Source organism: Simochromis diagramma, unplaced genomic scaffold, assembly GCF_900408965.1.
Source record: "Simochromis diagramma unplaced genomic scaffold, fSimDia1.1 OVJJ01000816.1, whole genome shotgun sequence".
Taxonomy (NCBI): Eukaryota; Metazoa; Chordata; class Actinopteri; order Cichliformes; family Cichlidae; genus Simochromis; species Simochromis diagramma.
This window is the reverse complement of record NW_024386908.1, coordinates 6351-33464: the sequence shown is the minus strand read 5'-3', so window position 1 is coordinate 33464 and position 27114 is coordinate 6351. Positions and strand designations below refer to the sequence as shown.

General features: G+C 41.9%; 1 protein-coding gene and 1 non-coding gene across 2 annotated transcripts; both read left to right on the top strand.

Moving 5' to 3' along the window:
• si:ch211-250c4.3 (uncharacterized protein LOC100535981 homolog) lies at positions 1-27050 on the top strand. Its single transcript, XM_040035569.1, has 4 exons — positions 1-612; positions 6827-7557; positions 21679-21840; positions 25634-27050. The coding sequence occupies exons 1-4, from the start codon at positions 537-539 to the stop codon at positions 25859-25861; spliced, it is 1197 nt and encodes a 398-aa protein (XP_039891503.1). The 5' UTR covers positions 1-536; the 3' UTR covers positions 25862-27050.
• trnak-cuu lies at positions 23204-23276 on the top strand. Its single transcript has one exon. It is a non-coding gene; the product is annotated as a tRNA-Lys (tRNA).
• Positions 27051-27114: the final 64 nt, after the last annotated feature.

Genomic DNA, 27114 nt, shown 5'->3' with positions numbered 1-27114 from the left:
CTAACGTGTTTTATTGTTGGACTCCTTTAAAGGAAACAAGTTACAATTTTTACATTGCAAAATTGAAGTAATTAACTTTCATCCATTGCCTACTGAGAAAAGAACGTAATGAGAGTACGACTGCACTACCAGATAAACACTTCTCATTTCTCATATTTGTTTTTGTTACTACGATGAGTGAAGTGCTGCCAGTATGTACACAGCTAACATTGCTTTGTAGTCGATGTCTCGTGGCCATTCCCCCTCTGGCTTCCTACCACTCCTCCTCCTGACTGTGAACGCTGCTGCCTGAGCCCAGCCCCTCCTCAGCCTGAGGAGCTGCTTTTACTCAAGCACCACAGCAAAGGGACACAGGAATCATGACTCCGCTATCGAGGGCAGCCTCTATGCAAGCTCCTCCAACAACAGACACCTTTCCCACAGCTGATCTTCAAGGCAGAATACATCACGAAGAACCTCTAAGGACCTTTTCTTTCATCTTTCCTCTCTGAAACTCACATTTAAGTTTTCTGAAATTCAAATTTTGCTACGACAAGATGAGTGTGAAAAAAAAGGCTGCACTTGTCATCAGCTGGCAGAAGTCATTTTCCATCATGGCCCCTTGGAGGAAAGGTAAAGTCTCCTTTTTTCCTCTCATAAAGTCCTGAAGCCTTGGAAATGGCTCCGTCGTCGTTTGCACAGTGATGTCCGTGACTTTTGTTTCTCAGCTGTTCTTGTTCTTCAGTGTTTTGAATCTTGAGCAGCATGTGAGAGTTATTGTTCTATAAAATTAAAAGCTGATGTCAGTTTCCATGTTTTTGTTTGTGGTACTTGTGCAACTACTAGCAAGCTTTCAGTTTGTAACCATTTAATCACCAGTTAAAGGACAGCCACTAATTTCATCAACACAAAGACAGCACCAAGAATGGGAGAGACTAATAGAAGCAGTTCTGACTGAGTTACAGTGCTCCTGCACATTCTTGTCTTATCTTAATGGTTTTTGATAAGATGGGGCCCCACTGACTTTGATAAAGAAGACCGAGTAGCACGGATGGATGGCACCGTGGTCAGGAAGTAGTGGAAAACATAACAGGGACCCCAGCTGTGCCTTCTGTTTCAATGTAAGCTCAGTGTAGGAGGCAGATGCAAACATATGCTACTAGCTTGATTTCCTGCCCTCACGGCAGGGCTCATCGGATTTATTTTATGTTTGACTGCAGATAAACTGCAGTGGAATTCCTGTTGTGAAACTTTGTTATGCAAATATTCTTTTTAGTACTTAAGTCTAACTGCAATAATAAGACAACACATTTAGAAATGTTCTATTGAAAACAACATTGCTTTAGAAAATAAGAAAGGGCTATGACTGGGGATGCTGTTTTCGGTCCCAGGCCAGTAATGATCGATGAGCTGGGAAGGACTGAAGGGCTCGATGCTTGACTTACTTTGTCATCTGTTCTGTGTACGTAAAATATAAAGGCAATGTCAGTTTCCTTGTTTTTGTTTGTGATACTTTAGTCGGTTGAACAAATCCAGGAAAAAACTGCTTATTTGTCATAATTTATTCAGAATAAACAGTTTCATCAAGATTTAATGACTAAAGACAATCACTAGTTTTCATGAAATTGATCCAGACAAGAATTTGATGACTTCTCCACGTCCCTAACAGGAAGCATGAAATTAGACCTGATGGATGTCTCGTAGACAAAAACACACTGATAATATTCCACCACCTTGGCTCTAAGCCCAGAAGACCAGCCTTCCTAAAACAACAAAAAATGCTTGGCTGCTCCACCTAAGCCTCTTCTTCTGCAGCTCCAGATGATAAGTGGTCAGTTTAACCACCCACAGTGACCCTGACAAACACACACCACAGCAGGGCTGTAAAAATAGCAGGCCTGTCGCAGCCTGTTTATGACCTCGTGTTGTCAGAGGCCAACTAAACCAACACCTAAGCCCAAAGGCTTTCCATATGTGTTCTGTGTTGTTTTAAAAAAGAGACAAATGTCGTTCTCTGCATTAAGAGACAGCCAGAGGGCACAAACCAGAAGGTTTAGTCAACATCTATAAGAAAAGTAAAGGGCTCTGGAAAACCACCTTCTATAAGAGCGTGTGCAGTTTGAAGGTGATTTCATGGGAAGAAAAAGTGCTTCACTTAAGGATGTATGATGATCGTCTTTGGAGCCACATTCACAGTTTGTATTTCTTCCATTTATGATGCTTTTGCTTATTCAGCATGTTGCACACATACAGTATACTTTTGTCATGTTTTTTTTATTTAGAAATAAATATTATCTTTATTTTAAAATCATTTTTACTGGAAACTTTAAGTAACATAGCCTTTACCCAATAAATATCACAGTTTAGCTTCCTCACCTGGTTACTGGCATCACAAATGAAAGAAACAACTGAGGTTATTATCATATCAGCATTATTATTGGTTGAAAAATGTCCAGCAGACAAAAAAACATCTGATGTCACCAGAGCTGCTTAAAATGATTTCCAGATAACTGCTAACCTGCAGATTAAACACAACCTGGAGAACTTTATTTGTTATCGTAATAAAACAAATGATTCTGAGATGCCAAAGTTTTTGTTATTTTTTTGAGGAAATTCATTTTGCAAACATGTAAGTCCATAAGAGCACCATCACCCAACTGTTAATAATAATCATTAAACCATACTCACAATGCAACATTAACTGAGGTCTTCATACCACTTGGGTGCACTTGAATCCAGCGACATACATTTTATCATCACACAGTGCGCGTGAGGGTGCGGAGACAGGATGTTTCTAGTTCCCTCTGCCTTCCAGGCGGCTCAGAGCTTTGTTATTAAGGTGTTAATGCTTAGGCATCAGGAGAAGGCAACAGGGCACTCTGCTTACTCTACTTTGACAGCATTAGTCCTCAACTCAGACTTTTTAAGTACTCGCTTGATTGAAAACTTAGTGGAACGTGAATAAATATGATGGAAACAGCTGAAGGACGTCTTCGGACAGAGACGAGCTTTAGAATGAATTTGGGTGGGGGCAGCGTTGGTGGACTGTCTGTAATAATATGTTGCTGGGTTTAGAAAGCACAGACACTAGGAACAGAGACTGCTGTAAATTACAGGATAAAATACCTGTTTGTGTTGTTTGGCCAGGATGAGGACAGCTGGATCACGGCGACACCTGTCCAGCTGACAGTTACTGCACAGAGAGCGCTTTAGGGATGGACGGCGATTGGATCACAATCGCCCATTTTTGTGTGCAGGCATGAACATGAACAGACCTCCACTGCACAGGGGTGCAGGATTATTGAGACGAGCTGCTGTACATAGTTTAATCGCTCTGATGGTTTTGTCTTTTCTGTTACTTGTTTATGGAAATAAATTCGTGGGCTCTTCTGTCACTGAAAACACATCAGCTGCTATTTGGCTTTGACAAGTAAACTCTGCAAAGGAGTTGCAACTGATAGCAAAGCAGCCTCGCCAAATGGACACGTGTGGACCTGCCTCCTCTTCTCCAAGGAGAAGCATCGGTGCTGGCTAACTCTGGGTTAATGCAATAAATGAACAAAACCTTTAATTTAACTGAAGGGAAACTTGTGAGTGGTCAGAGAGTGAGGGCAAAGAGACAGAAGAGTAGCACGATACTATTCATATAATAACTGCTGCTCAGCCTACCTTCAGCACTTTGTGAGATGCTATTAGAATACACTAAAATGTTCACATTATTTCAGATATGGTTATTATAACCTTGTGTTGATGAAGAACGCTGATACCTAGTGTAGCTTTCTAAATGTAATGTTCTCCTCATTTTGTAAGAGTACTGATAATCTCATCTGTATTTCCTCGAATAGTTATCATGTGCTCAAAGTAACAATCTTTAAAAGCAAGTATAGTGCTGTCTTTCAGGCTACATATAATTTAGTTCTAACAGCAGTATGAGCTCAGCTCTGTATGCTGTGTATTTAAAACCAACAACAGTAGCCAGGATGTGTTAAAATAGGATTTGGCATGAACCCTAAGATCAGGTGTAGCAGTGCACCGTGTGGAAAAGAATTACAAGTCACATAATCACTCGTTTTGTGAGCTGCAGGCTGTGATCAGCTGACACGTGCTGCTCACTGCTTCTTGTGGATTTAGGGCTGAATTCAGCAAGACATAAGCAGATGTTACAAACACTGTGAGGCTGATTTGTAATGCCAGTATAAAATCAAAAATCATCAAATTAAATAAATTCACAATATAAATAAGAATAATTGATGTAACCTGTCATTGGCTGCCCACCATAAAGAATCATAGGGAGTCATTAAACTTAACCACAGTACTGCAAATTCACCATTTTAACAGTTTTAGATGCTCACTGCTGATATTTATGTCAACTTTGAAACCTCTTGTGAAAGACGTCCTGAACCTCACTGACTCTTTTAATCGTGTTCAGTCGGCGCTCCCTCCCGTGAGCGTGGACGTACTTTGGATTCAGTCTCATCTCGTGCTCTGTAATTATGTGATATTCTAATTTGCAGTTTAAACTTTTCTGATCACATGTCTGTTATAATTCAAATTTCTGCGCCATGTCCACCAGTTAAACTTCTTTTATGTGTGCGTGACCCCTGCATCATCACTGCTGGACATTCCTCTGCTGTTTATCAGAATATTGGGCCCCTCCCTTGGACAATCGCTCCCTTAAGCCGTGAGCTCATCACCTGCTCACTTTGTTCAGCGCCGCTTCTTCAAATGCTCTTGAGTTTTGCTTCTTTTAAAACCAACTGTGTTAAACCTAAAACGTATCCCTGGACTCAGGCTCTCAGAAGGATTTGTAGAAAAGCAGAAAGTCTTGAATGTATTCTCATTTCAGCCTGGTTTCCAAATGTTACATAGAACTGAAACTGTGCTTTTAAAAGTTTTTAATGATCTTTTATTAGTTGCTGACAGACCTGAGCTCGCTCTGCATTGTGGTATTCTAGTGTTTACACTAGACAGCTGTGTGGGTAATAAAGGAGCTGCCCTTGAATAGTTTAGATCCAATATAACCGACAGCAGTTTTGTGGCTGCTCCTCTGACATCCTGTTTTTATTAAATTACTTGTGTCTCATTCATCTTTCAGTTCAGGCCGCCACCGTTTACAGTTACAATGTCCCTTCTTTCTTATTGAAACCACGCAGAGGGAAGCTGTTTCTCACAAACACACACTGCTTTTACATGTTTTCTTCTGTGCTTAGACAAGAAAGACTTCTACTTTCATTCATATTGTTTTACGTTTATCCGATTATTAAGTGATGACGTGATGAATCCTACTTGCGGGCCTAAAGTAGTCTGCGTTTAATATGGCTTTTGTGTTGTTAACATGTTTAATGTTTTGTATTTTCTTCTATTTAATCTCAAAAAGCTCCTAAAACAGTCAGTGATCACTGTTGACCTCCCTCGTCTTTTATTACCACTAATCATTTATTTAAGCTCAGTTTTTAAAACCTTAGGATGTAGCTACAGCACAGCCCATGCAGCAGTATATGAATGACTAACCTCGTATTGTGGATGGATTATCTCAGTTGTTCTCCTGGCTGAAGTTTGGTCCTTTTACAGCATCCTGCCATGCGATTACATTTGTTCCTGACCACCGAGAACACTCACGTTAACTTTTATCGAGTGGAAAAAAGTTAGCTTGTTTATATTATGCTAACATAGCTGTGTCGCTAGCAGTCACGTAGCACATCATTATATACCAGCTAGCCCAACTTCAGTAACCCTACAAACGTCACTGCTGTTTAGTTTTCTGTCTTCATTTATGTTGGAAGTGATAACAGAGCTGTACGTTTTAATTTGTTTCCAAAACCCCGCAGTCAGGACATGCTATATTGTATTTAGATAGAAGCTAGCGAGCTAACTTCCTGCTAACTTCTAACTCCGTTAAATGTCATAAATTCCGTTTTCATGGATGCCTGGATGTTAAACTCAATTGTTACACCTGGTAGAGCAGAACGCTGATCATTTTATTAAAGATGAAAGACTTAAGACAGTGTTTTAACTCTCAGTAATGCCACAGTAATCATTTGATATATGGACCTGCAGGAGAGTTTAGGCCCAGACACGGCTAGTGACGTCAGACTGAACAATCGGATAGTTTCGTCAAAATTCCCGTGCAAGAACTGCCTCCTCCACTCAGAGAGGATAAAAGCAAACAGTTTTTAATTTTGCATTTGCTTTGACAAGATATCCACCTTTGTTTTCTGGAAATATATTCGACCAAAATGCCCCAATTCCGTCAACATGTTGACGTTACATTAAGTGCTCAGTACTCCCTGTGACCAGCTGTAGCAGACGCTGTAATTTGTGAGTCTGTTTGTTTCAAAATGCCATCCCAGGCACAGATCTACAGCAAGAAGTCTATCCTCATATCATCCTCATCATAAAGGTGGTGACAAGTACTTGCACTGCTGTACAAGACACAATGTGACAGATGTACACATATACACATATCACCCCTCCCAAAGTTAACAAGGTCTCATTTGTAGTAGTTTCCTCCACAGTATCTCCTTTACAACATTTAAACATAATGATAGACAAGGTAGCGTGCATGTTACCGTGTATATGACAAGAAGAAAGCTACAACTGTGTCTGGCTAGAGCTTTGTCTAAGGAAGTACGATTCTTGGCCCTGGAGTTCAACCAGGAAACTGTTCCCAAAATTTTTAACCATGATGACTCTTCAACCGAATACCTTTTTACTCAAAGACGTGTTCGCTGGATTCAAACCGTTTCAAACAGCTCAGAGAATGGTTAGGACAGTCAACACAGTATTGAAGGACTTCCTAAAATATGAAAAATGACAACTGATACATATTTCTTTTTCTATTTAACAGGTAAAGGAGGCAGTAAAAACACATTACTGGACAGTGAGGTTGTCCTGACAAAAATGAAGCTTTTTATTGACCAGGACAACTCACACCCCGAGCTGAATTCTCAGCTTGATGAAAAGCCTGGGCAGCCTCAGATCAAGCCTGGCTCCAAATATCTATCTGCCATTTTGTCAGATACTCATCTCTCAAACTTGTTCAAGTGTGAATCAGAGGACTCTGGAGTGGAGCTTCCCAGCGGAGCTCATTCACCATCCACCCCAACAGGATCTGAGCAGAGCTTTGTGGTGCACAGTCGAGAGTCTTCCTGTGACTCCTCCAACTTAAACTCTGAGCCCACCGTCCTCTCTGACAGACTTGTTGCAGATACAAAGAGCACTGAGAAAAACCAGGCAAATGACTCAGCGGATAACAGTTTAAATACAACAGTGGATACACAGGATGGTTTGTTAATTCATTCAAATACACTTATTTCTTCGGCTATAACAGTAGAGTTGCACATAGGTGAGGATGTGAACCACTGCAGGGTTTCAGGTCCTGAACAAAGTGAGGATGCTGAAGAGTCCAGGGCTGTGACAGGAAGGACCGGCTCAGAGGATACGAGGCTTGGAGAGCAATCCTTAATACAAAGCTGTGATGACATGACAAGCAAAGTCTTTGAACCCGAGCCTATTAAAAGGAGTATCACCAGTGACAGCCTGGAAGAGTACATGGATGAATGCTGCAGATTAAGTAAGGTAAGAAAAAAGCAGCACTGAACATCAGCTGATCCGTCCTCACACTTTACAAGGGTGCAAACTGAGCAGACTAACATCGATGTTTCTCGATGAAAGCAACCTTTATATGTGACATACACAATCATGCAGAGTAGTGAAATGCTTGTGTCCGAGCTGCAGACGCAACCGTGCCATTCCAGGGCTTGGTTTTTTTGTTAGCATGGGGGGTCTAGCCAGGACCCTTACTGGATGGGAATTGAACTTGCGACTCCCACTCCAAAGGTGTGACTATCCAGCTGCCAGGGCTATCCAGTCCTGGCAGCTGGATAGTGAGATGCCAGTTGAGCTGGCATGTCAGAATTTCCTAAATCAAATCTCCAGTAGAGGTAGGCGGATCGATCCAAATATCGATAGTATCGATACCAACACTAGTATTGGTATCGGATCGATACATTGCTTTTATCCTTCAGTGTGTAGCCCGCTGAACTGTGTTAATTATGTCTTTGGGAAAAATAAACCTCCAACATGCACTATGAAAAATGTCCAAAGCTTTTTGTGTGCTAAAAGACAGAAAAACATTCCAGGTCTCCAAAAACCCAGTTTCTGTTTAAAATGTTTCACAATTTGCTAGTTGAGAATTCGTCTCATTAATCGTGGCACACTACTCTCCCCCATTTCTCTCCCCCACTGCCTGAGTCACATCGACAGTACTGGCCCTGTATTTACTTGGTACTGGATCGATACCAAAATGTGTAGTGTGGCACAGCACTGCCGTGAACGAGGGAAAGTGTGAATGTTGAAGGTTTTTGTTGAAGCGTCCAGGTAAGTATCTACATGTTAAATGACAACATATGTGTGTTCAAATAGCATCGACACACAGCTTCAGGTTTTTTATTTCTATATGATAATTCTTCATAATTAAACAATAAGAACAAGCAGTCTGATGTCCTGCAATCATTATGAAGCTATAATCTGAAATACAATAACACATTAAGTTTTTGCACAAAGTATCGGTATCGGATCAGTGTCATCGATACCACCCTGAATTTTACTCGGTATCGGATCAGAAAGGAGATCAGTGGTATGGCACATCACTAATCTTCAGGCATAACACATACAGTACTGCCCAAAGATTTTACAGTGTAATGTCTTATTGAAACCAAGTCACTGAACAGCTACAGTTAGTGCATCAGTTCATACAGTATCCAATCAAGCATTCTGCTAAAGACTATGTTTCAGTTTAGTTCTGTTATGCTTTTAGTGTTTAATATATTTATTATTTTCCACAATGAAATACAAAAATACAAAGCATCAAATAAAAGTAAAAGAGGGGAAAAATAAAAATAAAAACCCACCCTAACAAACAACACCCCTGTTCGCTGTCAAGTAATCAAAAGTTTAAAAGGAAAAACTTACAATGCAAAATAACACCAGCCAAGGTATACAGAATAAGAAGAAAGAAAAAACAAGCAAACAAATATAATTAAAAATAGATAAATAAATAAATAAATAAATAAAGGTCATTCCTGAACCTGTGTAGATGGTTGGTCAAAAAATATCAAAAAGGGTTTCCAGACTTTGTTAAATTTATTTACAGAGCCTCTCTAAACGAACCTAATTTTCTCTCAAATAATACATCCTTAACCCAATGAGAAACTGTGGGCGGGGCTGCGTCCTTCCACTTCAAAAGTATTAGACGTCTTGCCAATAGTGTAGAGAAGACAATAATTCTTTGACCACCTGCTGGTAGTGCCAGACCATCGGAGTTGACCCCAAATAAAAATAAAAGCGGATTGAGTGACACTCTCATTCCAAATATGCATGACAAAGCCCCACAGACATCCGTCCAGAACTTTTGTATTTTGGGACAGGACCAAAACATATGGATCAAGGTCGCCTCTGCCAATTTACATCTTTCGCACGTTGGGTCAATCTGGGGATACATCTTTGCCCATTTTGATTTGCTAAGATGAACCCTGTGCACTATTTTAAACTGCAGAAGGCAATGTCTTGCACACATGGAGGACGAGTGAATATTACTTAAAACATTGCCCCAGTCTGCTTCAGCAATACAGATTCCAAGATCCTCTTCCCAGGATCGCTTGATTGCAGACATAGAAGAAGAACCCAGGCGCAAAATCAGAACAAGTATTGATGTTCTGATTTGTGAATGGGTGGATGACTGGATATGTAAAGCGCTTTGGGGTCCTTAGGGACTAGTAAGGCGCTATATAAATACAGGCCATTTACCATTTACCATGATATGGCCTTTTTCTTAGCCGGGTTAAAACACATAATGTCATCCATTACATCATGAGGGGGTTTATTTGGGAACCCTGGGATAGAGCCTGACAGAAAGTGTCGTATTTGTAGGTACCTAAAGAAATGAGAGGGGGGTAAGTTGTATTTATTAGTCAGCTGTTCAAATGAGGCAAACGTGCCGTCAATGAATAGTTCTTTTAAAGATCTCAGCCCTCGTCTCTGCCAGCCCTGAAATGTGGCATCAGACATTGAAGGGGAAAAAACATAGTTGGAAGCTACTGGGCTCCCTAAGCAGATCTTCAGAAGATCAAAATGTTTTCTAAACTGAAAGCAAATCTGGATAATATTATTAACTACAGGATTCTCAATTGACAGGCTTTTGGGTAACGGGATAGATGCACCTACGACAGACAAGAAAGAACCAGAAGAGAGCTTCTCCATTTCTACCCATACGGGTCCGCTGCAGTCGTGCTGAGCCAGTAGGTCGGACAGCGTAAACTGGAGGTCCAGTAATAATAACGGAAATTCGGTAGAGCCAGGCCTCCGTCTTGCTTTGATTTTTGCAGATGTGTTTTATGCAAACGTGGTTTCTTGTTGTTCCAAAGGTATGATGTAATTACATAGTCCAATTTCTTAAAATAAGCATTCAGAATGTATATAGGGAGGCTTTGAAACAGATAAAGATATCTGGGTAATACAGACATTTTAACTACATTCACTCTCCCAACTAACGAGAGAGGAAGTGGCGACCATTTTGACAAGTCTTGTTGCATACTGAGGTGTAACTTAGTAAAAATTTCTTTAAAGAGATCACTGAAGTTTTTCGTCACAGTTATGTCTAGATAGAAAAAACTGTGCGTTGCAATCTTGAAGGGAACAGTAATGTTTGCTAATGTGGAAAGAGGCATATTTAGAGGCAGTAATTCACTCTTGTGTAGATTCAATTTATAGCCTGACACAAGCTCAAATGCATCAAAAAGTTCAAGAATGTAGGGAATTGTTACCTCAGCTTTGGACACAAACAGCAGGAGATCATCGGCATAGAGAGATTTATGCTCCGTTCCATATCGCGAAATGCCTTGAATGGCACCATTACTTCTTATAGCTATTGCCAACGGCTCAATAGCTAACACGAAAAGGAGGGGGCTGAGGGGGCAGCCCTGACGGGTTCCACGATGCAAGCGGAACGGTTTAGAATAATGGTTATTAGTGAGTACCATAGCTGAAGGACAGGCACAGAGTAATTTCACCCAGGACAAAAAGGAACTTCCAATCCCAAATCTTTGTAAGGCCTCGAATAGATATTCCCATTCTACTCTATGGAAAGCCTTCTCCGCATCCATGGAGAGAAGGCATTCCGCTTGGCTGGGGGTGTACATTATATTGAGTAGTCTACGAATACTAAAAAAGGAGTGCCTGTTTTTAATAAAACCAGTCTGATCTGAAGAGATTATGTTGGGTAAAACTTTTTCCAATCGGTTGGCCAAAACCTTCGCTAGTATTTTGTAGTCTGAATTGAGGAGTGAAATCGGCCTGTAGGATCCACATTCCAAAGGGTTTTTATCTTTTTTGGGAAGTAATGTTATACAAGCTTGATTTAGGCTATCAGGCAAAACACCTTTGGCAAGAGAGTCAGTATATAATGTAGCTAACACGGGGGCTAGCTTTCCAGCAAAGGCGGCATAAAACTCGTTCGGTAAGCCATCAGGGCCTGGTGATCGGCGAGACTGTAACGATTTTATTGCCACTATGATCTCCTGTTCTGTTTTTAGTTAAATGGCTGTTACAAATAGAATTCCCTACAGCCAGCAGTGATGACACGTGCTGGATGTGTGCAAGGTCTAGTTTGTACAAAAGCTGCACTTGTTACATTCGCCTGCATATTGTGCTGACTGTTACCATTTTACACAGATTAAAAACGACTCAAAAGACTCTATAAAGAAGTTTTACATGTTCATACTGCATTAACCTTTGATATCAGTATCATAATTTATATTTTTGTGTGAGTGGGATATTACTATTAATGTCACAAATAAAATGAGCATTTATATGAACATTTGGTGTTACATAACATAATATGAATGCTATATATATAACCTCATGGTTGCTGCCTTTTCACGACGCTACAGTTCATTGGCCTGTACCTTCATGTAGGCATGTACATATAATTGGTTCAAACTGGTGATAATATTGCTGACAGCACTAATTCATAACAATAGTCATCTCAAGCCACTTTGTATTGCAAGATAAAGATGCTACAATATTAGAGAGAAAACTCCATCAATCATTGCCAATGGTAGAAAGAAGGATTAACCTTTGGAGAGGAAAAGTCCTCCAGCAGAATCAGGTCCGTCGTCCGACACAACTGACCCTGATTGAGGGGGACGAGAAGATAAGAGGTGTATATTATGTGGTTATGTGTGATAGACAAAACCCAAAAGAGGACACTGGTGATAACTCACTGAAGCCATTGGTGCACATGCATCAACCTGCGTGCAGCCTGTTGCAGTCATTCCTAGTATTTGTTTAATATTCTTGGATTTTTTTATCCTACTCTTACCCTTTAACTTTTGCCAACAAACTGGCCAAGCGTCTTTTTCTTCGGGACAATGGGCCATGGAGCAACAACTTCATGTCAGTCACACTGTTTGCGTTAGAGATCAGCTGATTGCCCTGAAGCTGACTGGTCTGCTGGTTTGAACACAGTGATTGCAGCTGATACATGGATTGAAACACACCAAGCATGCAGAGATGGACAGAAGAAGAGGAAACAGACAGAGTGCAGTGAAACAGCAGAGAGTTTTGGAGAAACAGAGTCGTAAGTTTCCCCTCTATCTAATGTCACTGGCAAATACAATGGAGGACAGCACTGGCCCAAAGTCAAAGGAGGTATCAGAAGTCTAGTTTAATATGCTTCACAGAGAAATTGTTGCACCAGTATATTTCAGACAGCTACATTTCCTTTGAGGGCTTTTATGCTGTTCAGGCTGCCGGAGACTGCAGCACTAGCAGTAGGAGGAAAGCAAAGGAGACTTGCTGCTCTTGTTAATAACCGCTTACGTAACCCTGCTCACATCAACATCAAAGAGCATATTTGTTGCCAAGATTTTGAACTGTATCCTTTTGGTACACCCCAAAAACTCTGTTTCCTTGATGTGGTCTCGCTTTTCACTTCTGTCCCACTGGAGACGGTCAGAAAATGATTACAGCAAGACAGCTCCTTAGAAAACAGAACCAGCTGTGCCACCAATCAGATTTGCATTACCCCCACATATTTTAGATACACCGAGGGTTTCTACAGACAAAAACATTGATGTGCCACGTGCTCCCCAGTGTCACCCAGTACAGCAAACCTCTACATGGACGAAGTGGAAAGTAAAGCTCCTGGCTCTTTCAAAGGGACAACACCTAGCCACTGGTACAGATAGGTGCATGACACCTGGCTCAAAATCAAACCAAAGAAATAAAAGCCTTCACTGTTCACAACAACTCAGTGGAAGATGCAAAAGATAATAGTTTACCGGAAGCCCCCACACACAAACCAGTACCTCCTCTTTGACTCCCACTGACCTTTGGAACACAAACTTGGAGTAATCAGGACCTGCAACGCGAGTCAGAAAAACGTTCCCTCTAGAGAAAGAAAAGGAACACACACATGTAAAGAAAGCTCTTAAAACATGTGGTTATCCCAACTGGGCCTTCATCAAATCAGTAAAGCTGCACAGAGAGAAGGTCAGATGCCAACTAGAAGGAAACAGACGGACAAATGGAACTACATCCCTTATCTAGGAGCGATTTTGAGATCTCTCCCCAGACGCCTCACTCTCTCACATCTTTCATCAAGTGATCTCAACAGGTAAGGCAAGGTCTCACAGCAGCTTCACCCAAAACCTCTGCTGATAGTGACCCATGCCTTTTTCACACCTTGGCGTATGTGTTGGGATGCATGATCAATACTTGCTCAACAGCACTCCCACTAGGTTTTAAAAATGTGTGACTTTTCCAGTGTTTTCTTTTGACCAAACCAAAACAACTTGTATTTTCTGTTTTGTGGAGGAGTATTAACAAACACAGCGTCTGTACTCATTCAGAAGGATCTGCAGAATCATGTCTCATTCATGTTAAGCCAACTGTTATTATCTTGTCCACATTCATAATGAGAGGGCACAGCTGACTCACAGGGAAAGCGTCAGACAGCCGTGGAAGCTGCAGAGTCATAATCGCCGTTATGATATTCCTGGAAACATCAGACACATTACCAGCAGCTATCTGAGAGAGTTTTTCAAATGAATGCTCGCTGATGTTTTAGAAATAAACAACAAATACTACAACTAAAATGTTAAACATTAGTCTATAGTCCCTAAAAAGAGAAAGAATTCTTTGTAATTCATTAACATTCCTCATCTTGTGGCAGATGTGACATATTGGCACAAAGACAACAGCTGTCACAGTCCAGCTGATTCAGATTCTTGGGTCAAGATTAAGCTCCAAACCTTCCTTTGCAATAACGTTTGCAGCTATGCCACTACTGGTGTTATCTGTGCAATCTTGTCATTTATTTTTACTTGTTCTTTGTGTCTCTCTTTCTGTCTTCTCTTTGAGAGCTGGATGCCTCTCTGAGCCTGACTCTACCTGTGGTCTCTTCAGTTAAAGGAAATGCTGCTATTGCTCATTGTGTCATTATTGGGATTATTTCTTTAGTTTATGTAAAGTGTACCTTATAATAATAAAGCATTGTGAGATGACTGCCTTTGTCAACTAGTACTACATAGTATTTTTTTAACTGTCAGTATATAAACAGAATAATTATATGAAATAAATACAAGCAGATCAACAAAATAAAGAAAAACTGAGTAATTTTCTGGAGGTTGTGTAACAACAATTTCATGTTTGTACACATTTGGATCCCTGTGTTTACAGCCAAAGCACCTCTGAGTCTTTCCTGAGTAAACTGCAGCTGTTCTGCTGCATCCTTCAAAGGCTTTTCTGGAGACACAGCTTTATTATTTCTGCCACATCAGTCAAACTTAGACACAAGAGCCTACGAGCTCACAGACCGAGTGCAGCGAGGCTTCTTTATGAAACTGCATGTCAGGCAACACTTGTTCATCTGTGCTGGAGAACTGGAGATTTTTCTAGTGATACTGTCACTGACCACAAGCTCCTCTGTCATTGACCCTCAGCGGTCTGTGTGGACATATCAAATCGGTGTCAAATATCTCAAATTACTCACATATTTAGCTAAATAAAGGCTCTTTGATGGCTTTCTGGGGCCCCTGTGAGGTAATGGCATTTGGCACTGGATTGTGGGCCCAGCACGACTTCAAGCTGACAGGCAGTATTACATCTTCACTTGTCACCACAGCTAATAATGTAAATACTTCCCCTTCTAAATGGGGACTCTGTAGTTCACAGTACAGGGACGTTGGCTTTTTCTTGCCTTAAACCTCGTGTCAGTTCACAAATATTTGCTTTGTGTCGACTTGGTTGGCTATTCTCTCTGTTCCTCTGCGCGTTATTAAATACAAACCCCACGGATGCCTCAGGACTCCAGAGCTGGAGACATTCCTGAGTGCATTGCTGTCATATTTTGAACAGTAACATCGTAGCTCTTATCTTTGACTGCATATCTGATGTGTTGTATTAATATCCAATGCATACCTCACCAGCACTAGTGTGAAATGTAATTAGGAGTAGTGGATACTGGGTAACTGTAGTGGAGCCTTTAAATATGAACAATATTCCAAAGCTGAAATGGCTGAAGTGTTTGTTACAGTAGTGTAACAATAATGAAATACCTTCAGAGGGACATAACTGTGTATGGATTCATCAAAACAGTAAGTCTAAAACTAACACAAAAAAGCACGCTTCAGTCTGCAGTTCCTCCCCAAGAGCTTTGAAAGATATACTGCAGAGAGGTGAGGCCAAAGCACTGTCTGTGTGTGCTCAGGAGCCTGGTGTTGGCAGGAAAAGCAGAGTACGTGATGTTGTAGCGCCTTCCTCTCTATCACGGTGCTCAGCATACACATCTGGTGTCTCATTCCTTTCTAGTAGTGTCATGTTTGAGAAAGTATTCTGGGTGGAGCACAGATAATGGAAATCTTACAAATGAGGACCAGAGCAGATTTCAATTTCCATGGAAATGTTTGATGTTATTTTTCTTAATAAATTCATAAAAAGAAAATCATCACTGAAGAAGAAACACCCAGTGCATCATGGGAATCCCCAGCAGCCTACGCCTATTGCAGCATAACTAAGGGAGGATCCAGGGTCACCTGGTCCAGCCCTAACTATATGCTTTAGCAAAAAGGAAAGTTTGAAGCCTAATCTTGAAAGTAGAGATAGTGTCTGTCTCCTGAATCCAAACTGGAAGCTGGTTCCACAGAAGAGGGGCCTGAAAACTGAAGGCTCTGCCTCCCATTCTACTTTTAAATACTCTAGGAACAACAAGTAGGCCTGCAGAGCGAGAGCGAAGTGCTCTAATAGGGTGATATGGTACTACAAGGTCATTAAGATAAGATGGGGCCTGATTATTTAAGACCTTGTATGTGAGGAGCAGGATTTTGAATTCAATTCTGGATTTAACAGGAAGCCAATGAAGGGAAGCCAAAACAGGAGAAATCTGCTCTCTCTACATATTTGTTTAATATGTGCGTTGAAGGACATTCATCCATCCATCTTCATCCGCTATATCCGGGGCCGGGTCGCGGGGCGTTCCCAGGCCAGCCGAGAGATATAATCTCTCCAGCGTGTCCTGGGTCTGCCCCGGGGCCTCCTCCCGGTGGGACATGCCTGGAACACCTCACCCAGGGGGCATCCTTGTCAGATGCCCGAACCACCTCAGCTGGCTCCTTTCGATGTGGAGGAGCAGCGGCTCTACTCTGAGCTCCTCCCGGATGGCCGAACTTCTCACCCTATCTCTAAGGGAGAGGGCCAGCCACCCTTCGGAGGAAGCTTGCTTGTATTCGTGATCTCGTTCTTTCGGTCACTACCCACAACTCGTGGCCATAGTTAGGGACGCTTTTACACTCAGCTCCCTCTTCACCACAACGGACCGGTGCAGCGTCCACGTTGAAGGACATGTCCTGGTCAAAAATGACTCCAAGGTTCCTCACAGTGTTACTGGAGGCCAAGGTAATGCCATCCAGAGTAAGAATCTGGTTAGAGACCATATTTCTAAGCTTTTCAGGGCCGAGTACAATAACCTCAGTTTGATCTGAATTAAGAAGCAGAAAGTTAGCGGCCATCCAGGTCTTTATGTCTTTAAGACATTCCTGCAGTTTAACTCATTGGTGTGTGTTATCTGGCTTCATGGACAGATAGAGCTGGGTGTCATCTGCTTTGAATGTTTAGAGATCAGCTGTGATCAATGTGAAAATGTGTGCTACACATTTGAAAGATATTGCCAAAAGGAAGCATGTGTAATATAAACAGAACTGGTCCTAGCGTTTATCATTCAATGATGGCAAAATGCCCTTTGCACACGGTAGAGCTTTGATAGCATGTTATAGCATATAAGAATATGATATAGTCTACAGGTGAGAAATCAGATATGAAGGACTCTTTCATCCTCGAGACATTAATGCCAGTCCTGTGCATCACTCCTTATCATAGTGACAGGTGCCATTGTTTCTACTTTCAGACCTCCCTTTTACATGATCCCGACAGTAAAAAGAAAGTGACAGTATGATACCACAGATATGCCATATAAAAGTATGAAACTGTCAGCTCAGATGTTCATGGTTTCTTTCTAAAAGGAAGGCTCCATTCATGTTTCTCCTAACTATAGTTTGGATTGTGGGATTCCTGATCTGAGCTTCCAATGTTCATTTTATTTAGTTTTCCAAACTTGCAGTAGTTCTTTTATCAGATATGTAGTATCTTTACGTAATCCAGTCTTGGTATACTTTCCACGTGAGACTCACGAGATCAGTGGAATCTGAAACAGAGGAAGTGCATCACTGTGTGTGTGTGTGTGTGTTTTTAAATGGGGAAATCCCATTAAGTCTTCCCAGCTCAGCGGTCTGAGCAAGGCCATAGATAAGATCAGTGCCAGCCCTGATAATGTTTACTGTCCCATCAAGAACAACCCCCAACCCCAATTACTGACTTCCCCTGAGGAAGTGAGAGCCATCTCCTGGACTGAATACCCATCCTTATCTTAATTAGCCACCAAAAATGACCAAACCTGGCTCAGTCAAATATTCATACTGCTGGAATTAATGTTCTCCTTTGAGTTGTAATATCTCTGATATTCACTGTGTTTTAATCATCGTTCCATGGTCATGTTTAGAGTTTAGTGCCATACAGCATGAAGCACCGCCTTTGTCAGTAATAACTTGAAGTGATTTCATCAGTCGTTCACTCCATTTGTGGCCCATTCGTCTTTACCGTGTTGCTTTGGTTCATTGAGGTTTGCAGAAATTCATTTATGAACAACTCTCTTAATCATCTGAGTCAGGCTGAGGTCTGAACTTTGACCCTTCAGTCCTTTTATTTTTCAGTCATTGTGTCAAAGATTTGCTGCTGTGATCGGATAAATGTCCTCTGGAATATTTTGGTATACAGAGGAGTTTGTGATCAATCAGTCTATAAGGTCCTGTGGCTGCAAAATAACACTCGTCCATAACCTCCTGACAGGATGCAAGATGAATGAGGTGCTGATGTGCTATGGCCACATGCTGTGTGTTAGGGCCAACTGTGTTCTCTTTGGTCTGTCTAAAGGATAATGAAGCCATTTGGTTTGCTCAGATGCTGGTTTTTAAAGTCAGACTGTACTGTCGTGTTCTTTTAAGAGAGAAGAGACTTTCTCCAACAAGCCTTCAAAACAAACTGTACTTGTTCAGTCTCGCTCTGCTAGCATGGTCTGATCTTGGGGCAGATGTGTCAGAACGTCCTGGGAAGATTGTGCGATTGCACTAACACACAAGCAACCAGCGAGACTTCTGTTGTGAGGGGGCCTCGTGCTGAAGATCAAAAGGTCGAGTACGTTTGATTTGGATGGGTTTTGCTGGTGCCGTGGATAAACGTGTTGCTTCACAGCAAAATGTTTCATGATTCAAATCTGAGGCACGTCCGTGTGGAGTTCGTATGCTTTCCTTGTGCCTGTGTCAGTTTCTCCTGAGTAATCCAATCTCCACCCACAGTCCAAACATATAAATGACAATGAAAATTTGCCATCGATGTTAAGAAAATAAAGTATTTCAAGTGTATACATTAAAATATAAATGTTTAGTTATAATGCAGTTTGTAGCCTAAAGCATTTTGAATGTTCAGCAAGACTAGCAAAGTGTCCCAGTACATTAGCACCACCTGGTGACGCCTTGCACCTCGCTCATCTGTTTAAACCGGCTGCCCTCAGGTCGGTGCTGACAAGATATACACAGGAGGAGAGTGGACGCACCTGAGAACACAGCTAAACAGAATCAAACTGATGAGACAGGAGAAGCAAAACTGAACATTATATACACGAGACAGGAGGCGATCAAACTAAAATGTAAACTTGACAAAACTGGGAAGCCCATGGAGGCAGAACACAGAGAGATGAGACAGACACAGGACACGAGATACGACTGGTGAGACTGAAGGTAAACAGAGGCGAGGACGCTGGAGAAAAAGCATGGTGACAAGACCAGGACAGACTGGACACAAAAGGGGAAATAACAAATAAAACAAAGCCAAAGAATCAAGAACTATAAATAACAAACTCAGAGGTGCTACAACATAACAGACACAGGAACTAAAACATAAATTAACTTAAAAAGTCCAGAACAAAACTGAAAATACTTGATCAAAGATCCAGGACCGTGACACTATCCATCTATTCTCTAAACTGGAATATCAGGAGGCAAAAACAGGATCTGCAACCTGTGCACAGTCATTTTCAACGTTAATGTAGATATGGATTTTTTAACTTAAATATTAACACATTATTAATGTATTTACTGCAATTGTGCAAAATTCTCAGTCTCAATACAATCGTTTCTGTAAAGCATCAGAGGAAATGAGTGATGTCAGTCCCTAAACCTGTTTGGCCATTGTTTCCACCACAGCCACTGTGGAGCAGCGTTTCAGTGTCAGCTGCATGGGAAACACTCGGCCAAGCTCACATCCTGCTTTTGTTGGTACACTTACAGGAATGTTTGTGGTTGGATAAATATTTGCTCAAAGTTTCCTCTTATTAAAATATGGATTTTACCACATAAACCAACAATTTGAATATGCCTTTGCAAAGAGATGCTAGCATCTTGTGTCAGGAACTGAGGGTGTGACCTTTCCTGTACATTCAAGGTTGGAAAACAGACTTGGAAACCCTTGATGAGACATTTTGTCTGAACTGTATTGCAGCAACTAAACTCCGGCTGTAAGGAAGCTTCAGTTTTTCCACATTTTAAATAAATGCGCAGAAATGTTGATGAGCTGGCAACTGAGCGTGGGATCTTGAAAGCCTGGAAGTTGAAATGAAACAAACAATCAGCTTTGGTGTTCATGTAACAGGTGAGTGAGAGGGTGAGAATGAAACTGTGAGAGACAGAGTCAAAATGAGGTATCCTATGAAAGGCAACACGTCAGGAGAAGAGCAGCCTTTAGTGAAGCTTCACTGCAGACACGGAGAGATGCATTTGCACTTTCTGACACTAAATGTATGCAAACTTTAGGGAACAGCTGGTGCAACAGAGAGAATGACACTGAGTGATTTTGTGGCTATGAGGCAGTTTTTCCAGAGGGAGCATTTCATACACAGCTGTTGGAGGCTATGCCTTAAAACATCAGACTGTAGCTCAGATGGTAGAGCACCACCTAATCGGAAGGGTGGTGGTTCAATCCCAGCCTGCATGCCAAATATCCTTGGACAAGACACTAGCCCTGAGCTGCTCTCAGATGCATCCATCAGAGAATGAATGTTTGAAAGTTACATAGAAAAAGATGTGATTGAGGCAAGTTGTGGAAAGTGCTTTTAGAGTTCGGCTAGAGTAGAAAAGTCTGTCCATGACTTTACTGAAGTATCAAAATCATCTAAAATGTGCAGAACACAGGGTACTTTATTCAGTAGGATCCAGCAGAGCTTTTTCAGACTAGTTTAAAAATGAGTGGACTGCTTTTACACCTGAATGTTAATCTAACTGCAAAACATGTCCCTTTTTTTGAATGCGTCAGTGATATCAACTCTGGTGCCTTGATCATCCTAATGGCATAGTGAAGGGAGAATGGTTTGATAACAACATCATCATGTTGTTGATGCTAGGAACTGGACCCAGAAACATCCTTATCAGCCTTGTTCTTACACAAACTGTTCCCATGGTTTCTGAAATCTGTCAATGTGAAGTGTGAAGCTTGGTGGGAGGTCATCAGGTAAAACCAGGTGAGAAAAGCAACCTGCAGGTCCAGCAGCACTGGGTGCAAGCTTATCACTCTCCTCACATACACTTCAACCTAGTTTTTCGACCCCCTGCTGCCAAGTTTAATTAATGTGTAGAAGGAGCAAGCGCACACTAACAGTCACAGCAGGTGGGCAACAAAACGATTAGACTAATGATGTCAGTGTTGAGTTTGACACTATCTGCTCTGGTTTAATAAAAAGGTCAGGATTTGAGACACTGTTAACCAAAACTTTCCATCATAATCATAACAAAAGCACTTTTCTTGCATAAACTAGACTAAATGATAGGCCTGGGTTTTAGTCTGCAGTGTGCTTCGGAAGCTCACTATCTGTGGTGACATTCTTCATTAATAAAACTGAAATAATGAACAAATAAACCCAGCCAGTAATTATGGTTATTACACTACAGCACTCCTGGAGAAAAAATAGAAGCATTGTTTAGGATAATAATGGCATAATTATCATAACTATCTTAACCCATATGCCTTCTGCTTGTACAGGCGCAGCAAGTGAGTCCCAGCCCGCTATCTTCAGGACTCGGTTACCTGGAGCACATCTGTCAACTCGTTGAGAAGATCAGCCAGATGCAGGAGACTAACCTCCAGCTGCAGAGGCAGATCTGCAGTCTGCAAAAGGAATGCAGGATGAGAAAGGCCAAAGAGGTGTGTGAACGCTCTTATTTCAACTCATGCAATAAAGTCACCATCTGGAGACCTAAACGTGATGATTTCTGCTAGCTGCAGCTTTGTCCGACGACCTTTAAGAGTCTTTGTCTGCAACTGGGGGTGTGGAGATTGAAAAGCATGTCTTATTGGTCTACATGGTGCTTTCCTACTAAGTTTGAGCACTCAAAGCACTTTCTTACTCAAAAACAACACTAAAGACGCAGAGTAATCCTGACTGGAATATCGTCTGTGGTCTCTGAATGGACCGTCATGTACAGCTCTGTGTACGTGTGACAGCCCTGGTGCATCGTGTACAGCAGTGGTGGCAGGAAGAGCACCAGCAAAAAGCATTCACCATACAGTAACACTGTGTAGGATGTAGCGCACCCGAGCAAGTGTGTGTGTTAAGAAAATGACATGAACATCGATACTGTTAACAAATGAGAAGCTGAAAGGTAGAAGGACAGATTCAAAGGACGCACAACAGAGGCTGACTCTCATTATCACATTAAGACTGTGACAGTTTATGGTCAACAACAGTCTCCTCAAAACATTTTTATTGTAATGCAAAGACCCTACAAACGACTCCCTATGAACACTGAACTTGGCGACTGAGGGAAAGAAAAACTCCCTTTTAACAGGAAGAAACCTCCAGCAGAACCCGGCTCAGTGAGGGGCGGGGCCATCTGCTGCTACAGGCTGCTGGTGAGGGGCGGACGACATGACAAAAGACTCTCTGTGGAAAACAGCCAGAGATTAATAATAATTAAATGCAGAGTGGTGTATAAACAGATAATGAGTGGAAGAAGAAACTCAGTACAGCAGCAAAGGCTATTGTAGTGTAACTACGGGAGAATTCACCAACAAGTAAGTGTGAGATGGTACTACAAGGTCATTAAGATATCACACATGCACTTTCTTCTTTCTTTGTAAGACCAAGCTAACATTCACACTCCCAGGGATGCATCAGAGAGTAACTTGGGGTTACTGTCATGCTCAAGAACATTTGGCAGGCCGACTGGAGCAGACAGGGGTTGAATTATGTTCTACCACCTGAGCTACAGCCAACAGAGGTGTGGCTACAGTGGTGAAGAGAAGCCTGGGATTGTTCTTATTTTCTGCGATGAATGGTAAGATGTTGTAGCTTTACAGATGGCGTTTTTATAGAGCAGCAAACGGGCTCTCCAGACTAAATGGTTAAATTAGTGAGACAGCATTTCCTTTCCAGCTTACAAGTGATATCACCTCTCAGAGTGTCTGACTTTTTAAACTAAAACGTAAGTAACGACACACGGCAGGCTTGTTTTGGTTATACCTAGAAAACTCAGAGATTTAATGGGAACAAAACATGGCAGCACAAACCCAGCTAGCTCAGTCGGTAGAGCGTGAGACTCTTAAGCTCAGGATCGTGGGTTCGAGCCCCACGTTGGGCGATGTAGCTCAGCAACAATAGTCCCGGTCCCTAAGACCATCATTGTCCTTAATGACTACAGACCTATTGTGAAGTGCTTTGAGAAGCTGATCCTAAAGTGCATAAAGAACTGCCCGCTTCACCTGGAGAATGCTGGGACTTCAGTAAAGATGCTCTTTGTTGATTTCAGCTTAACTTTTAACACCATCTTTCCAGACATTCTTATAGCCAAGCTGGTAAACTCAGACTTCCCCCTCCGCTACATGCACATGGATCAAAAACTTTCTCACTGACCGAACACAATCAGTCAAAGTTGACAACCAGAGATCACTCAGCACTGGCTCACCACAGGGATGTGTGCTGAGTCTTCTCCTATACACCATCGACACCAGTGACTGCACCCCTCGCATCCCTGCATCATCATCACCAAATCTGCAAATTTGGTGATGATGGGACACCAACGATGGCGACACTGCCTACAGAGATGAGGTCCAGCATCTGACAGAATGGTGTGACTACAATAAGTAGTGATTGAATGAAGCCAGTTGTATAAAATGCTCTGAATGTTCAGGTAGAGCAGAAAAGTGCTGAGACCCAGTTCATTTACCTCACACATCCCAAGGTGGGAAAAGACTGGGAAAGTAAGTGGTAACAAAAACGGATGAGCGGCAGGAATAGTTTGCAATTACATGAATTAACATGCAACTCTGTCTGGGTCTACGGTTGATTAATAAACTGGAGTGAAACATTGCTCCTCCTCCTGGGCCTGTGGGGAGGTCGAGACAGAGCTTTGTCTGTCGTAGATCGTGGTACTGTTCAGGAACAGATGAAGGATCCGGTGCGGGTATATGTTCTGGTTGTGATCTGTTAGAGGCTGTGGGTAAGGCTGATTGAAAGCAGCAAGGCAGAACAGACTCAAACTCTCTGCTCTGTTACTGGCCCAGTCAATGTGAGAGTTGTGTTTCTGCAGCCAGAATTAATGGAGTGTCTGGAGACGTGAAAAAGCCGAGGGTCTCCCAGTGAGGCAACTAATCAAACAGGCTCAGGCTGGTGAGTGATCATAGCTTCATCACATGAAGCCAACTGATTATTTAATGCTTGAAAACAAATTTCATGCACAGTGTTTTCCACCCAGCCGGTCTCAGCAACCACAGGTCGAAATATCCACTGTGGATATGAAATACGCCTCAGCCCATGCCTGCACGCGTCCTCTCAGCACGCCTACAGCATACGAGAGTTTAGTGGCATCATCGTGGGAAGAGAGCGCTGAGCGGCTGAAAGCGGAAACTAACATTGTGGAAGGAACCCCCCCCACCACTCCCCAGGAAAAGACTCAGGTGAAACAGCATCGTGGGACACTGCAACTGAAATCGCAGGATGAGGCTGCGTGACTGCTTCATTGCTGACTGTGTGATTCCGTGTCGCCAGTGGGGGCCATCTGAGTGGGAGCTGAGGCTAAACTAGAACAAATCTCAGGAATAACTCGAAGCATTTCCTCTTGTTTGTAAGTGAAGTTTTGCCTTTGTTCACCCAAGAGATGCAGTGCACTAAATATTTCATTAAACACAGGAGACTTAACATGTAATCATGGGGAGCAAAGGTCTATTCTTGGACACCACTCAGACAGCAATTCAAGAAGAACATATAGCTAACATGTCACTCCTGGTCTGATTATGGAGGAGAGGAAACTAGATTAACTAAACAATGCTCACAAAGGGCACCAGCTCAGTTTGGTGGGTGAGCAGGCGCCATATTCAAGATGAATGGCCTGTATTTGTAGAGCGCTTTACTTAGTCCCTAAGGACCCCGAAGTGCTTCACACTACATCCAGTCATCCACACACTGGTGATGGCAGCTACATTGTAGCCACAGCCACCCTGGGGCGCACTGACAGAGGCGAGGCTGCCGGACACTGGCGCCACCGGGCCCTCTGACCACCACCAGTAGGCAACAGGTGAAGCGTCTTGCCCAAGGACACAACGACCGAGACTGTCCGAGCCGGGGCTCGAACCGGCAACCTCCCGATTACAAGGCAAACTCCCAACTCTTGACCTTTGGCCTTTGCTGCTCTCTCTCACCTCTGTAATGTCTGTCCAACAAAGATAAAATCCTCAAAAATACTGTTAAAAGAAACCATTAATCGTACAAGTGCTGTGCCTGTTCTTTGGTCCCACGATGCACATTAGCAACAACATTCAAATTACACATCCTACTGCGTGTATCATCATATATGATCTGCATTACGTGGAGTAAAATTCTAAAGCAATTAACATCATTTTTATTTAAAACCACGTTCAAAATCAGTTTTTTCAGCTGTTGATCACTTTCTTTTGAAATGAAAATTTCTTGACACATTTTCTTCTTCTCTGCTTTTTCCAGGACTTCTTCAAAGACTACTGCAGCTGTGGTGCAGCCAGTTTAGCCTTCCAGGATTTCCAGAAAACGCAATCCAGAGATGAGTTTTCATCGCCCAGTGGAACTCTCTCAGACCTGTCAGCCGTTCCAGAGGTCACACAGCACCCACTCATATCGACCGGTGGAGGTAATCCTACCAGAGCACCTGGAGAAAACACACAAAAGCACCCGCAATCTCTACAAGGCTGCTAGATTCAATCCCAGTATCTTCTTGTAGTGAATAAATAGTGATTCATGAGAGGACTACTTGACATTTATTCCACAACATCTTGTGCAGTAACAGTGATTGCTGTTATGTTTGTAACTAATATACAAAAAATCGTACTGATGTAAATCCATAAAATCCAAAATCTGATATGAGATAAAACAGGCATAAACAAACATTGGTATAGAGAGCTGGAGTTACATCACAACTTCACCATCAAGTATCATTGAACACGTTTGCAAACTTCATGTAATTTTGCACATGTAGTTGTAAATGTACATAACATGCTGACAGCACAGCATGCTGGGAAATCTTTCACGGTGCAGCGTTTAAAATCTCACCACTAAACGTAGACTGTAGACTGTGGCCGGCCTGTGGTTCTACTCGTGTTTGTGGGAAATATTTTCTAACACTAGACTTTTACATATTTCAATAGTAGAAACACAAACTAATAAATCAGGAATAAAAAAACTGATGTGTCAATTAAAGATTTTGCAGTATTTTATGTTTTTAACCTGAGGCATCTCAAAAAAGTCTGGCTGCTGTTCATCAGGTACCATCACTGAGCTTTTTCTGTGTAGAGGCAGCGTGTGATTGTTAGTCGGGGGAGTCCCTCATTGTCAAACAGGAAACCTTGGCCTTCTCTGTTTAAATGATAAAGAGACTAGAGGGAAAACAAGGAGTGAAATTAAAGCTCAAATATGACCAAAAACCACTTCAAATGTTGTTTCTGTTGGAGTTATCCTCCTGCTCCACATGCTCGGTTTACAGCACATTATGGCTTCATTAATAATTCAAGGAGAGCAACAAAGGCCAGAATGATTCCCAGCAAATGATGTTTTTCTGTCTCCTCTGCCACATTATACATATGTGTACATATTCAAATCATTTGGCTTTCTGTTGCACATTATGTGGTAACTGTAATGATTGTGGCTGGATGTTGTGATCACTATTGTTACTTGTAACAGACAAAGCAGAAGCAGAGGGAGGTTCGGCCCACGCAGTGCTATTCTGGGTTATTCATCTTTACATTTAAAAAGCTCCCATCTGAAAACATCGAATCAAATTTGTCATCAGTGACATCACTGATACTAAATCCTTATTGAATGTTTCTCCTGCCTGAGAGCTGTAAGAACGGGGACTTAAACTCTGCTTAATAAAGCAGCACGTACTGTATATATGTCTCATGTGTTGTTTGCTTTGTTTGTCTTCAGCTCTCATAATTTTGAGTTAAAGTTCT